This window comes from Nestor notabilis, unplaced genomic scaffold (genome assembly GCF_000696875.1).
Source record: "Nestor notabilis isolate BGI_N333 unplaced genomic scaffold, ASM69687v1 scaffold10057, whole genome shotgun sequence".
Lineage (NCBI taxonomy): Eukaryota > Metazoa > Chordata > Aves > Psittaciformes > Psittacidae > Nestor > Nestor notabilis.
In genome coordinates, this window is record NW_009937799.1 from 52,650 (window position 1) to 68,028 (window position 15,379).

Here is a 15,379-nt window from a genome sequence, read left to right on the forward strand (position 1 = left end):
TACAACTACATTCATCAGCCCAGGGGGAGCAGAGCAGAGGCTGTAACCCTGCTGGAGGGTGTTCACCATCCCCACTAGACAGGGAGACAAAACCTGGCGGAAGAAGAAGATCAGTTGTTGAAATGATCTCACTCCTAAAAGAAAAGGCCAGAGGGGGAAATTCATCACTTGAAAAAGCATTTTCTCCAAAAGTTATTGTTTGCACCTTGTTACATTCTGCCTTTCCAAGCAGACCAGGTCATTTTGCTTTAGGTTTGCAAAGGCCAGACTCAGCATGATGCCAGTTCATGGGGTCTTTTACTGAAACACTGCTTTTTTGGAAAAGGAGTGCTGTGGAATTGGCTTCCAGTTTTGATTCATCTCCAGTTATTCCCTGACTCTCAGTCCCACAGACTTGAGACTTTGGCACTGTTTCGTATACACTCCTAGTGTGCAGGGACCTGTAATCAGAGAGATGGAGTTAAAATGTAGAGTAATGGGCTGCAGATGGAAGGTGTTAAATTCCTGTTTGAGACTTTTCAGCACGCTTGATGTGTTTTCTGCAGAGATGGGAGGTGATCCTCCATCTCTTCCAGCTCAGCAGTTCCAACAGCTCCAAAGATACAGTCTAGTTGCACTGGGTGGTTTTATTGTTCTTATGTCTCAGCTGCCTGTTGTTGCAGCATTTTGAGCAGCGGGTTTTGGGGGCATGACACAAGTCTATGCTATGTGAAGGTCAAACGGGCCATACATCAAGAAAAGACAGAGTAATGGGAAATTCTTCAGGCACTGAGCAAATAGGGGAATATTATGTGAAAGATTTACCTTGCCTGCAAATTGAATTAACGCTCTATGGCTTGAATTAATATTATATGGCTTATGGCTACTTTTCTCTGATGGATTGTCTTCTTTTGTTTTTCCTGGGATTTAACTTGAAATATGTAGTGAAAACCAACAATAGCTTCCTCCTTCTTTTCCCACTGCGCATGAGCATCATTCAGTAGCAGGGCTTGAACCCAGTGTGCTCCTGGGGATGTCAGTCATGCATTGCACCACCAGGAACAGCCTCACCTTCCTTCCCACATACCCCTGACGAGGGCTGCTGAAGTTTTCCAAGGCTTTGGCTCAGCATCAGGTGGATGGGAAGCTTGGCTGGATGAAAGGTTACGTTCAAGGAGGAGTCCCCTGTGGTCAGGAAAGCCAGGAGGGAGGCAGTAATGCTGCGTGTCTCCCGGCACCTGACATGAGTTACGATGTGGTGGCAGGTAGTGCAGCCAGACGTCTGTCCCTCCACACAAGGCTGCTGCCAGTGTCTGCTAATAATGAGGTAATACAATTGGCAGAGGTTTCTATTTAATCTGAACCAGCTTGAGCAGACCTAGTGCAAACATACACTTTTCATCAGAAATTACCTTGGGAGTGTATTCGCATTGCAGGATGGCAAAGCCTCTGTATCTGCCATGGCTTATTTAACAGATGGGCTCCAAATAATGAGCAACTAGAGCTGGTCTGAATATTTTTTTTCATTGCAAACCCCATTTTCCACAGGGATACAGAGGGAGGCTCAGCTCCATCTAGGTCAGGATTAGGTCATTTATGCTGTGTAAGCAGGATTGCTAGGGTGGACAAAACATGTTTTAAGAGGAGCATATGCAATGTATGCTGGAGTGGGTTTGTGGCTGAGCATAAACTGATATGACAAGAGCATTTCACGCCTGTATGTCACCTTCTGCCACAAAGGATCTCACTGAGATCAGTGAATAATGCAGGGATCAACTCCAGAGATGCCCGAGGACAGTTGCTTCTGGGGCTGTACTGTGCGGCTGTTCAGTAACACACAGTGAGCCTCCAAACCATAGCAGAAATGAAGGTGCATTTCATAATTCATTGCATTTGAAGGCAAAATGTACTTGGTTAGAAAATGCTGCTTGAACTTAAGTGAAAATGGCAATAGCACATCTTGGATTTTGCCCAGGAACTCTTCATGGGTGTCTTATCGCTTTTAATGCCTCCATGTGCTACCATCAGCCTTCCCTCACAGATGACATGCCAGCAGCCCTGGCATTGACAGGGTGGAAATGGGTGCAGTGAGGGGGTTTACCACATAGAATGTAGTGATGCTGATAATGTTCAAGAACTTCCAAATGTCCTCTACAGCTCAGCATGGCAGGAGGGGACTCCTGCCTGTTAGGATTTCTAGGAGGCAGGTTGTCCTATCCCATGAAGCCCACAGCACATGGAGAGTTGTGTGTTACTTCTCTGCTGGGCTTCGGTGCTGTGGCACAGGAAAGCAGCTGCAGGGCTGGGGAAGAGATAGAAGTTTAGCTAAGAAACAGTAAAATGGGACCCCAGGATGTCTTGGGGCTGGCAAACAGAGCAGGCTATACTTTCCTGCATATAGGCAGATGCAAACTCACAGCAAATCTTGTATTGAGAAGAATCAAAACCCAGCTTCTCTTACCCAGGGACAGCTGTCCAATACTCCTAAAGGGCTGACCACAAGGTTTCCCATTGACTTGGCTTTTTTTGCCCCAACAGCTGAGGCAAGTTTGGACCACTGGGACAGGAGATATTTGGTTCCTATGCTGGGGCAGGGGGTGAGTAGTGGGAATTAGTGGTGGCATGTGGGAAGCCCTCAGCCTTGGCCATATCTTGTCCTGAGGACACTCTACAGCCCTGCAAAGGACCACACTCCAAGGTACATACTGCCCCATTCAACTTCTCTGAATGCACTTATTTCCAGTGAATATCTAACTCTCACCAGTCCTCACTGAAGGAAGGAAAGCATCAGAGGCTGGAGTATCCGCTTCACTTCCTACAAATGCCTTCTCCACATTTTCTTCTAACAGTCTTTGCTGTTCTGCAAGATGTGCTTCACCCAGGTGAAGAGGAAAGCAGCAGCTGCAGGGGATATATTATACTTGGCATAAAAAAATGAATTAGGGAGAAAAAATGAGAATCTACTTGGAATATTTCAAAGTCTCAAGATGAGTCTTATAAATCATCAAAACCATCATTTTATGAACTACTGGAAGGTGTTACGGCATTGCTGTGATGGGAGAGATGAAAGTACCCAAACAGAAGGAAAAGGGATTTGATTTTCTGTGCAAAAATGCCTCTTTTGGGGAAGGGAGGTGAGGAAAGGTGGTTCCATTGTATGTCAGAGTATGAGATTCACATAAGGCCAAAGTTTTGTTTACATCTTTGATAGAAATGGTGCATGATTTATGGCAGCAGAAGGTTGTTCAGTATAGCTGGACATCTCTCCAGTGTGCTGTGCTTATAAGGACTTACTGTTTGCTTTTGGTCTGGAAGTAGAGGTCAGATCTCACCTTAGTTTATACCCTTGATTTGCTTTATTCTTAGACATAATTAGGTATTGCATGAATGTAAATATTGCAGATTATGAGCGATGCCTACAGTTCTGTCTGCAATCTGGAGAGTGACCTGAAATGTTCTGCCAGTATGTGGAAAGTAAAATATTTTATATATTTATGTGCTGGAAAAGAAATTATTTGTAAATTCTTCCAATTGGCAGTAATGCTAATAAAAATGCAGAGAAACTGCACATTAAATATGTTGCCTTATCTGGGATGCCTACTCTTTAAGCAGACTTTTGCAATAAAATAGATGAATGTGTGACTTGAGCATCAAACTGTTTCGTTACAACATAAGACACTTTTATCTGAGGAATAAAATAAGCACTCAGTGTACTAATTAGAGGAGCAGCTGGTTTTCAGTATCCTGGAAAAATAACTTCAGGCTAAGAGGAGAGGAAAAAAACCTCCAGTGTGTCAAATTGTTTATTATAGTATAAATAGGAAATACTTTGATCAAGCAAAAGACAAACTGGTTTCATCAGCATACAAGTGAGCTACCTGTTACCTTTTATCACATTATGTGATGTGTCAGCAGTAGTAGACAAATCCAGATATGACATCCTTGTGAGCAACAGAAAACAGAGGAAAGAAATCCCAGTTTAAAATGGTGCATATTCCCAAGCTGCTTGCAATGGCTCTTTGTAGAGCAGGGGGGTGAAGATGGGAAAAAATAAACCAAAAAACCCCACCCCAAAACCACAAACAGTAAAAACACCCCAAGCACAAACACAGTCTGGGTGGAGAATGGATTGAGAGCAGCCTGAGGAGAAGGACTTGGGGTCTTGGGTGGGGAGAAGCTCTCCATAACCCATCTTCAGTGTGTGCTTGAGCCCAGACCCCCACCGTGTGCTGGGCTGCACCCCCAGAGTGTGAACAGCAGGTTGAGGGAGGGGGTTCTCTCCCTCTGCTGTGCTCTGGGGAGAACCCCCCCTGCAGTCCTGCTCTGGGGCAACAGCACAAGAGGGATGTGGAGCTGCTGGAGCGAGTCCAAAGGAGGCCACTGAGTCGGCAAACAGAAGTGCCAGGCTTTCCCCTGAGGCCCACAGAAGGCGAGTTCCTTGCTCTTAGATGTTGCATTGCCCAGTATTTGCTTCTGTCCAGAAGATCTTGTGTTGCTCTGTGTGGAACAACGGTAACATCACAGGCTGAAAACATGTTCTCTCTTTCTTTTGTCTCTTCCTCTCTTCTTTTTCTTCTCTCTCTTTTTTTTTTTCTTTGTTTTTTTTTGGGTTGTTTTTTTTTTTTTTTGTTGTTTTTGGTTTTGTTTTTTTTTTTGTCTGTTTGGGTTTTTCTTTTTGGTTTGGTTTGGTTTGGTTTTTTTCCATTTCATTGCCATGGACAACTTGTATTTCAACATTTCAACATGAAACTATGTAAAACAGCCCAGGCTGCTGGGGGTAGACCAGAAACCGTTTCTGTGTTTAAAACGCAGAGTTAAAAGAAAAAGCATGGACAGGTTATTACAGACTTTGGGTTTGTCCTTTGTACTCAGGGGCCTCTGACTTTTACATGTGAGAAATGATCTAACAACATTTCAGTGTGGTTGTCCTTTAAAATGTGTTGCAGAGCTGAGAAACTTGGTGAGATGGATTTAATGAGACTTTTCTTTATTTATAGAGGCCGCTCTCTTTGTGTCTGCTCTTATTTGTAAAATGGGGATTATCATATTACGTGTTCTTGCTGCAAAGAATGAAGAGTAATTATTGCTGCTGGTGAAGCTAGTCAGATTTGCAGCTCAGTATTGGGAAGAGGTTCGTAAGTAATAGCAAATTCTGTCTTCAGTCCAGTGTGTGGATGGCTGAGGGCTGTTGAATAGACAGGACAAGAGGAAACACTGAACTGCAATCCCCTTCCTGAAACCTGTCCACCATGTGTTCCAATGGGGCAGAGTCCACTGCAAAACTCATCATGTGATCTCTCTCAAGCAGGCACATCTTGTAATTTGTTTGCATCCTTGTTTAACTTCACTCATTCCTCAAGCTGTAGTACACCTGGTGTTACGATTTTGGTTTCACAGAATGCATGTGCCACAGGGAACACATATATTCCTCTGTTTTAATGAGCGTGTGACTTGCTGCTTCACTCAAAGTTGTGCCAAGCTGCCTGATGGCTGCTGTGATGCACACAGAGCAATCCTGCTATTCCCAGGGCCAGGAGAACAGAAATAATTGAAGTCCTGGTTAGTCAGGACATGATTTTGCTCCTTTTGATTCCCATGACAAAGGGTTCGACTGGTTACAACTTATAAGATACAAGACTTCTGCAAAGACCTGCAAAATCATAGAATCATGAAATGGTTTGGGTTGGAAGGGACTGTCGTGGTTCAAGCCCAGCCAGCAACTTGGAACCACGCAGCCGGTCGGTCACTCCCCCCCACTCTTCCTTCCTCCCCCCGCTCCCGGAGGGATGGGGAGGAGAGTCGGAGGAATGTAACTCCCACGGGTTGAGATAACAGCACTCCAGTAACTAAGGTATAATACAAACCACTACTGCTACCAATAATAATGATAAGGGAAATAACAAGGAGAGAGGACACAACCGCTCACCACCCGCTGACCGATACCCAGCCCGACCCGAGCAGCAATCTGGGCCTTCCGGGTAACTCCCCCCAGTTTCTATACTGGGGCATGACGTGCTGTGGTATGGAATAGCCCTTTTGCCAGTTTGGGTCAGGTGTCCTGTCTCTGCTTCCTCCTGGCTTCCCCTCCTCCCTGGCAGAGCATGAGACTGAGAAAGTCCTTGGTCAGAGTAAACATTACTGAGCAACAACTAAAATCATCGGTGTTATCAGCGTTATTCCCAGACTGAAAGTCAGAAACACAGCACTGCACCAGCTGCTAAGAAGGAGAAAAAATGACTGCTACAGCTGAACCCAGGACAGGGACCTTAAAACTCATCCAATTCCAAACTGCAGCCACGAGGTTGCTCCAAGCCCTGTCCAACCTGGCCTTGAACACTCGGTTTTACTACCAGGTGCCTTTGCAAAGGGCAGAGGGTCTTGGGGGACGTGGGTTGGAGGGGATGGCAGGGGGTTGCTGCTGCTCTGCTGGAGGCACTCCATGCTCAGCAGGCTCCACAGTGCCTTTCCCTTCAGGATGGCTGGTCATAGGGATGGTAACTGGGGCATCCTGTGGCTTCCCAGCACTGGCGTGAAGCTGGCACGATGCTTGGCAGGTGTCTTATGGATTTTATTGCATAGTTTTACTGCAGTCACTGTTGCTGTTGGACTTTTCTTCCAGCCAAGCTCTAACATCATCCTGCTTGGTTTAGTGCTTGTGGTGGAGCAGGGGACACATCACAGCCACAGAGGCAGAGCCCCCAGTCCTCTTCAATCACTGTCTTGCATGTCAGCTCCTGAACAGGCTCCCCTTGGGCAAACATGGGGAGTTAATAGATCTTTCTTTTTTTAATGGGGAAGCTAACAAGTCCCTTGCAGCTGTTTCCTCTCCCTTGCAAGATGAGACAATGGGCTGTCAAAATGAGTAGCTCTCAAGATCCTTTTCTCAGTGCATCTCTCCCTGTTCTGTCTTTTCTGGGCTCTGTTTGAGCCTTTCACATCCCATGGATTTTCCTCCTCCAAGAACATGTGTCTGTACAATTTGCTAATCTTTTATCTGTGTTTGTCACTGAACCCAGCTCTGCACAGCTGCTCCTAAAACCACAGGATGTGGAGGTGTCCTTAAGGGACAGAGTGGGCTCCTATGGAGACATTCTACCCTTTCCTTCAGCTTCAGGCAAGTTTTTCCTCTAAACCATCACTACAGCTGGTGAACAGTAAGAACAGCTGATAGATGTGCCACCATCGTTCCCAAGGAGCAAGAGAAACAAGATATTGTATATTTTACATGTATGCCTTGCTAGGGAGTATCAGAGCCCCTCTACAGATAGCTCTGGGGCAGAAACTCCCAAGGGAATGCAAACAGGACTCTGGAAATAGGAGATGGTTGTTGTCATCTTTCTCCATCCTGAGGACCAGTTGCATGTCCCATGCCTATGGATCACCGTGTAGGCAGGCAAGGGGAGGTCTAGCACCCAGCTCTGCTGGCAACCTCCTGTCTGGTAACATTTGGGAAGGTGATGCTGTGTGCTTTGGTTTCCCCATTGCAAACCAGCTGTGTCATCATTGTATAGAGCTTTATTTCTTCATTTCAGCCAGTTTCATGGATGTCTATAACTAAAACTGTTTTCAAAGTGGAAAGTTTTATGAAAGACTTTCCCTATTTGTCGTTGAAGTTAAGGATTGAGGCTGTAATTTGGCAGAAATTCTTTGGGTTGTGCTGGGGAAAGGGTCAGGCTGGTGATGGGGCTTTTCTCCTCTGACCTTAAAATCTCTGAAGCTGAGATACTTGTCTGGGAAATATCCTGTGGCTGGAGCTTTTCTGTGCATATCCTCTGCATCATTTCAAGGCACAGCAGCAGCAACAGTCTTCACCAGACTGTATTATTACTGCACAGGTTACTTATGGGCACAATGACACAGCCTGGGACAGAGAATCACTGCAGCTAGCTATTACGAGAATAAAAATAAACAGGAGCGTTGTGTGCGCCTGGGACCCAAGCTGCCAAAGACTAGCTCATTAACTTTAAATATATCACCTAGCTGCACTCCGGAGGTCAAACTTGAGGGGAAAAAAGGGTGAATACTTATCAGTCTACCTGCAGCAGATCCTCATCTCTGTTTAAATGTGTGCCTCATTTCGATGCCATGACAAGAAACTTTAAGGAGGACGAAGAACCCGATTATCCTGAGACTGGTCATGGAAAAGGCTTATTTATGAAGCAGTCAGGCCAGATTATCCAGGCTCTCAGTTTAAGGCACAAGGCTCTGAAACCCAGGTGTAAGTCTCTGGTCTGCCTTTGGGTATAGGTGATGCAATCCATGCATGTTTTCCCCCTTCTTTCTTTCCCTCTCCTGATCTTTCTTTCTCCAGCCCAATGAATATTTAATTTGCCCTCCAAGGGAGCCACTCCAGTGGGAGACATTTGGACAGATAGCGGTCGACTGAAGGCTGAGGCTCGGTGCTCACTCAGGGGATGGAGGGTGAGACGGGTTCATGCAGCTGCTCCTCTGAGCATTTAATTATTCCTTCAAAGCAGAAGAGCTCTGGCAGGAGGCTTGCAAAAGCCCACGCACAGGCTGCTGCTACCTGGGATGTGGGGATTTGCCTTCCCACCTCTGCTTAATCCCTCTCTCCTCTTCCAGGTCTGATGTGGTTTGGGGGTGGTCTGCTGCACTCCTCCTGCCTGGCACATCAACATGGGCAAGCCACTGCTGATGGTAAATCCTGTGGGATCAGGACAGTTGTGTTCTTCCTTATAAGGGTTCTGATCCTTCCCTGTGAGGGTGCTGAGGCGCTGGCACAGGGTGCCCAGAGAAGCTGTGGCTGCCCCATCCCTGGCAGTGTTCAAGGCCAGGTTGGACACAGGGGCTTGGAGCAACCTGCTTTAGCGGAAGGTGTCCCTGCCCATGGCAGGGGGTTGGAACTGAATGAGCTTTAAGGTCCCTCCCAACCTATACCATTATGCAATTCTATGATTCTATGATTCAGCACCCTCTTTCTGTGATGGAGCAATTAATCAGGCTTACACAATCTCTCCTGGGGCTATTGACAGTGCATCTAGTCGCTATTCCTTTTTATTATCACATTTGCCTGCTTTTTTCACAACTGAGACAGTGTCTTGCAGGGAACAAACCTTTGTGGGTATCTGGAAGCGCTTAGTGCTCAGCGGATGCTAACAGACTAGTAACGATAAGCAGATCTGATTTGTCTCTGATGATGTGGCCAGCAGTGTTCTGAGTCATAGTTTTAATCATTCAAGGTTCAGCCACATGATTGCTAACCCCCTTCTGACTCTTTGACATTAATGCTGGGATTAAGAGGAAGCATTATGGTGGAGAAAAATGTTAGACCGTAACTGTAAGTAAATAAATAGATGCTTTAGGTGGTTAAAGGAACTAATAGGTTTAGAGGTTATAGCTCAGCTCTACTGTTTTGCTAAAATCACCCACCCAAACAGTAATTGTCCCTTGGCTGATGGGTTGTTACTCGGGGAAGGGGTGGCATCTGGACCACATCCTGCCCAGAACCCCTCTGGTCATTGCCCACCTTGTCCCCTAACAGTCTTTCCCTTGCCCCAGCTCACCCACATTGCCATGCCTTGAGGTTTCCCTGCTGTCTGAGTTTGTAAATAAGTTATTGCGATGTGTGAGTACCTTCATCAATCAGGGACTAAAGGATGGCTCAGGTTTACAAACCGTGTCTGTATTTGTAACTCCTCCCAGGCAGGGAGGAGAGAATAGCTGCAACTATCGCTGGACAGGGAGCACAGCCTCCACATCCTGGCCATAGCCTTTCTCCTGCTTGTGCCCCATCCATCCTTACAAGGTTGTTTTCTTTTAGCGTGATGAGTTCATGCTGAAGTAGTTGGAGGCAGATGGTTGGGGAAGGATGTGAACACTGTACACATTATAAATTGGCCTGTGGGGACAGTGAGGGACTTGTGCTCACTGCTGAGAGCAGTGTTGTTCAGGGTTTGCAGGGTGGCTCATGAAAAGGAGCAAGGGAAGGTGAGGGCAGTGTAGACAGCACTCATGCTCCAGCCTGGCTTTTTCTCTCCCTTTTTCCCATCCCTTAACCCAACTGGAAGTTCATTTCTGAATCAGCTGCACATCACTCGCCCTGAATATCAACTACATTCAGGCAAGGAGCACATCTGTAGGCACAGCAAACCAAACGTGGGGTTCTGTGCAGTGTTTGATTTGCCTCCAATGCAGATTCTCAAGCAGATGCTTGGCGTGTGCATCACACATCAGCTTGTAGCACACTGTGTATGTGACTATGGCTTGGAGGAGGAGGAGGAAGGCATCTTTTGACTGTACCCCACACAAATTTCAAGCTGAGTGGACCCAGGATCCGATGGGTAGCCTAGGTGCTTATAGATCCTGCAGGCAATGTGGGTATTGGACATTACCTGGTTATGCCGTGGCTGTGGAGAGCAACCTCCTGCATTTTCACTTTGCAACCATGCAGAGTTGCACTGGGTGCGTCTTGGAGCCTACATGTTGTTTTTAATAATATTTCTCTCCTGGCTTTTGTATACTGTAAAAGGAATTTTCAGCCAAAATTGTGAGTTCTCTTTCTTGATATTAGGGTGCTGCAGTCTCCTGAGATCCTGATGGTAGGAATCTTTATTTTCTGCAGCTGAAAATGAATGTTAAAGGGTTATTTCTACTAGGCAAAAAGGTTTGGGGTCTAGTTTCCTTTCTAGTTAACTGTTTTAATTGAAAAAGCAGTCAATAAGGGGATAATGCATTTTCTAATGGCATCTTTCTTCTGAGGTTGTGGAAAATGCTGTAATTAAGCTGATAATTAAACCCTGTGAAGCTAGTTATGATCCCTGGCAAAGGCACAGGGAAGTCATGAGCAAGGGTTTGCCCAAAGTCTTGTTCTGAGTCAGACAGAGAGCCCAGGAGTCCTGGCACCCGCTTTCTCATGAGTCATGTGTAGGACTAAGTCCTGCCTCTCCTGTGTGGATGAAATGACATTGCAGAAAATGCAAATCGAATAACTCAGTGTTTTGGGGTCACATATGGATAGACAAAATAAATGCAGGGGCAGGTACTAGAATTCTTTAAAATGCAAATTGTTTTCTTGCTAATCTGGCTAATTTCTTTAACCTGATTTTCATGATAGTGTATGGGTTTGTTGCTGCGTTTCCCTTGAGGTATTGCGATGTAAATCACCTCAGATCTACTATCACCTTATATTACCTTCCCCAACATGATCCATCCTGCTATGACCGATACAATTGGTGCCATAAACTGATGCCTCCCATGGGGAAGCAGAAGGAACACGTTTTCTTATAGCCCATAAATGTTTTAAAGAATGGCTTTCCAAGTGGTGGGATGCCCACCCCTTTCGTTTTCTGTTTAAAGAAATCAGCTCCATTCCGCAAGAGCTCAGCCCATTCCAGCCCCGCAGAACTCCTCACTGTGGGCTGAGCCTGAAGGTGTGAGCAACTTTAGCAGGTGGATGGGCTTTTCCTGCATGTTACAGGATCAAAGCTATTACGAATCCCTGCTGTATTTCCTTTCAAAGCCCCTGCCACGGGCTCACCCCCAGGATATTCACTCGTGTCTTCAAGAAATTACAGGCAGAGCCTAGTAAATAGAGATCAGTATTCTGGCAAACGAGTGTTATGACTCTGCTTATTTTCACATTGTGTTTCTGCAAAGATAAGTACATGCAGAGATTTTAATCAGTGCATACGCTCAGACCAAGCATATGAAATATAATAGGAAGGACAGATAGCAGCAGCATGCAGTGCATGTGGAGAAGCTGTCATGCAGGGCTGCTGCAGGTACTGCAGTCAATAGTGACATTTTAATAGTAGCCCTTGCATTGATCTGCTTTAGCCTGATGGTTTTAGACACTTCTTTTACCTCTAATAATTTAGCAACAGAAATTACATGGAAAGGTGGATGCAGTCAGTTCCAGCTGAATTTGAATAAAAGACAATCTGAAAGTCTTACAGTTGGTGATTCTGTTTCCAGACTTGAAGAAGAGCTAATATAACCACCCATATCAATAGGCCTAGTAATATGTAGGAGGATAGTTCTATGGACTGATAGACAAAGGAGAGACATGCAGACATTGAACTACCCTGCTCAGAGAAGGTAGTATTTTTAAGACTCTTCAACAGGCATGATTTTTCTTTTTTTTTTTTTTTTTTGCCATTTTCATTAAGCATCACAGAAGTTCTCTGAGGGGAAAGTAACATTTGATACAAGGCTCAGATATACTTCAAACAGCCACGTGCCTCATTTACAAAATATACAATATACTGCAGGGGCTTGGGACTGCATAGGCTCAGTTCATTAACAGCAGGAGCAGTCTCCTCTTTCTGCTAATGGTGCTGAAGCTGTGCCTACACTGCCTGCTCTACATGCTGAGCACACAGGGCTTCTAAGAGACAGATGCTGATGGAAAGCTGAAATGAAATGCCTTCTGGATTAGTCTGGCTCTTCCCTCTGTGTGCGCTCCCTTCCTCTGGAAGATAGGATTGGCCCTGTAAAAGCTTTGCAGAGACCTGGCTGTCTGGCAGCTCTGTGGAGAGGAAGAGCCTTGGCCATGCTAACGGCTGCTGTCCTTCTGCCAAGAATGGTTTTTTTGAGAAGTGACTTGCCTACAGACTCTCCAGGGCTGGGGAATGATCTTTTGTTCATCTCTATTTGGGTCCTGTCTTCAAGTGTGCGTGTGCCACAATAGGGGCCATTCATTGGGATATCAATGAATCTGGGTCTGTAGGCACCATGAAATGGTGTGTGGGTCCGTGACATGCAGCAGATCCAGAGCAAGCATGTTGGACAATGGCACTAAGTGGTACTTCAGTGAAAACACTGATCTTTTTCTTTCATTCCAGGGGATGGCCAGGTTGATTTTGATGAATTTATGACTATTCTGGGACCTAAGCTGGTGTCATCGGAAGGCAGAGATGGCTTTCTGGGAAATACAATAGACAGCATATTCTGGCAGGTGAGTGATCATTTTTACATGCAACTTCAGCCAACTATCAATAGCTTCCAGAACGGATCTGTTGAGGAGCACAAGATGGTTTGCTAAGCGTGAATGGTTGTGTAAAGGCTACTGGGGTCTGTCTCACAGTGGGTTGTGTAAGACCACCCTGTGTTGCTGCAGGGACTGAGGATAACCATGTTGTGCCACTGCAAGTTTTACCTATGGCGTTATCCTAGGTTGGTTTGGTCCTGCTGGTTTCAGGCATCAGAGGGAAGGCAGGTCTGGCAGTGAGAGCTGCCTTATATCTGTTGTGCAGTGTGATTTTAAACAGCATTAAACCTTCCTGGAAAAGCAGGGACAGTCCAGGCTCTTATGGTAGGGATTAAAAATCTCCCAAAACACAGTGCTGCACATTTCTTTCCAATGGATTAGATGTGTGGCTTCCTGTGAGATTACTGCTCATTTCACTGATCATCCAACAGCCCCTGCTTGCTAATAAACTTTAGCTGTTACCAAGTTTATGTAAATCAAAAGAGTCAAACCTGGATATAAGCATTTCTGTCTTCTTTTACTACCCTCCAGCACTGTCCAGACTGAACTGGGTGGAGCTTTGTAAAAGTCTTTTAAAAACTTGTTCCTGGCCTCCTGACATATGATAGAAATGGAAATCCTGGTCTGGATTCTAGCATTAGGTTGTCAAAGCAAGCGTTTGGTGCTGGTGAAGCCACAGTGGTTTGTAACATATCTGGGGGGATGTGGGAGCTGAACACCCACCATGAAGGATAGGTACCCACCATGGTAGTCATGAATGTTTCATTGCCTCCATTGCACCTTGCAAGCCTCATCCCAGCATGTGAGCACTGGGGAGAGGAGGAAGCGCCATCCAGTCCCACTGAGCCATTGGTGCCTTCCAGCTCCCCCCAGTGAGACTGACCTCACTGGAGCCATTCAAGAAGCAAAAATATTCACTGGGAAAATCAAATTCATGGGCTGAGCTCTTTGATGTAAAAGCAAAGAAGTCTGGAACCCTCCCTAAGATTCAGCTCACAGGTTAACCCACCACCATTTAGTGACCCTTCAGCCCATGCAAATGCCTGCAGTGGCTTTGCTCAGAGGAAGCAAGGCAGGAAGGATGTGCGCTCTGGTTTTAGAGCAGCAGGGTGCTGCAGCTGGATGCAGCAGGAGCTTTCGTCATGCTCTTTCATGCAGAGGGGACCATGGCCCTCGTGCCCTTCAGGCTGCAGTGGGATGAGTGAAAAGAGGGCAGAGGCTTCAGGAAAGCAGACCCATGGTGGGAAGGGACAGCCCTGGGGATTGTCTGCAGGCGGCAAAGCTTTGACTGAATTGCACAAGTGCTCCAGGGCCTCAGAAAAAATGTTTATGGTCTTTTACTTGTAAGGGTAAAAATACATCTCTTTACATAGCACTTTCTTGGATTTCAAAGCCCTTGAAGAGAAGGTTTCATCTCAGATTTCAATTCTCCTGGGGTGGGAGAGCTCATGAAGAATACAATAATTTTGCTGCTTATTCCAAAAGAAAAAGCAAGAAAAACCTCCACATATGGAAGTGTCATTCAGGAAACAGGTTCCCTTTGCCCATTCCTACCTGGCTTTACTGAAGCTATCTGCAGGGCCATAAGTCACCTTGTCTTTAAGCAAAACATTTATGCATCTGCATTATCTCCAGTGGGATTATGTCTGCATTGAAACAAAGCCCTTTTTGGAATCGGGGCTTGGCTGTGTTTCTCATATCCTTTGACATGCAATTTTCACATTTGCTGGAAGGGAATGACAGGAAGAGGGGATGAGTCTAGGTTGCTGATAGAGCACTTCACCCCTGCAGCCAAAGGAATGATTTTAAGGAGGGAATAGTGCCACAAGCCTGTGGATGCGACTGGTGCTGGGTGACAAGGGCAGTGAGGGTGGGACAAGAAGGGACAGCTCCGGTGTTAGCTGGCTGGGCAGTGCTACCATGAAACCTCACTCCAAAGCTACAGGCAGCAAAATGTATCTTGAAGAGGCTCTTATATCGGTGCCAAGGGGAGAGAAAATCCATGTTGGCATCCAGAAAGTTCCCTCTTCCATCCAGCTTCCCTCCAAATGTCACAGTTTTGGCTCTCAGGGTATTTGTGCCGAGGGTCCAGCTTTCTATACTGTGGCACTTCTGTGCAGATTCTGTTCCAAGTGTGCACTAATAACACTTTAAATAATGCAGTGACAGAGTTAAACAATCAGGAGCAGCAGAGGGAGAGTGGAATTCAAAGGAACAGGCAAGAGCGTGGAGATGCATTTGCAGATGAAGCTGTGAGTGAGTTGGTGGGGTACAGGAAGGCAGTTCCAGATGGCAAAAGCTGCAGAAGAGAAGGATCTTACAACAGCAGTGGGGCTGCAGGAGATGGGGTGTTGGTAGAAGCAGTGGAAGAATAGAGAGGAGAGAGAGTGATCATGCATGGAAGAGGCAGGCTTGAAATAATAGGGAAAGGGTACATCCCTCCTACCACAC

The 15,379-nt window shown here is 46.0% G+C and overlaps 1 protein-coding gene across 1 annotated transcript in view; it reads left to right on the forward strand.

The window, feature by feature from the left end:
• CALN1 (calneuron 1) overlaps positions 1 to 12,895 on the forward strand; it is a gene marked incomplete at its 3' end in the record, with an annotated part of 51,798 nt that extends 38,903 nt beyond the window's left edge. The window contains exon 3 of the mRNA XM_010019016.1: positions 12,783 to 12,895. Within this exon, the coding sequence (XP_010017318.1) occupies positions 12,783 to 12,895 (113 nt within the window). The remainder of the gene's footprint in view (positions 1 to 12,782) is intronic.
• Positions 12,896 to 15,379: the final 2,484 nt, after the last annotated feature.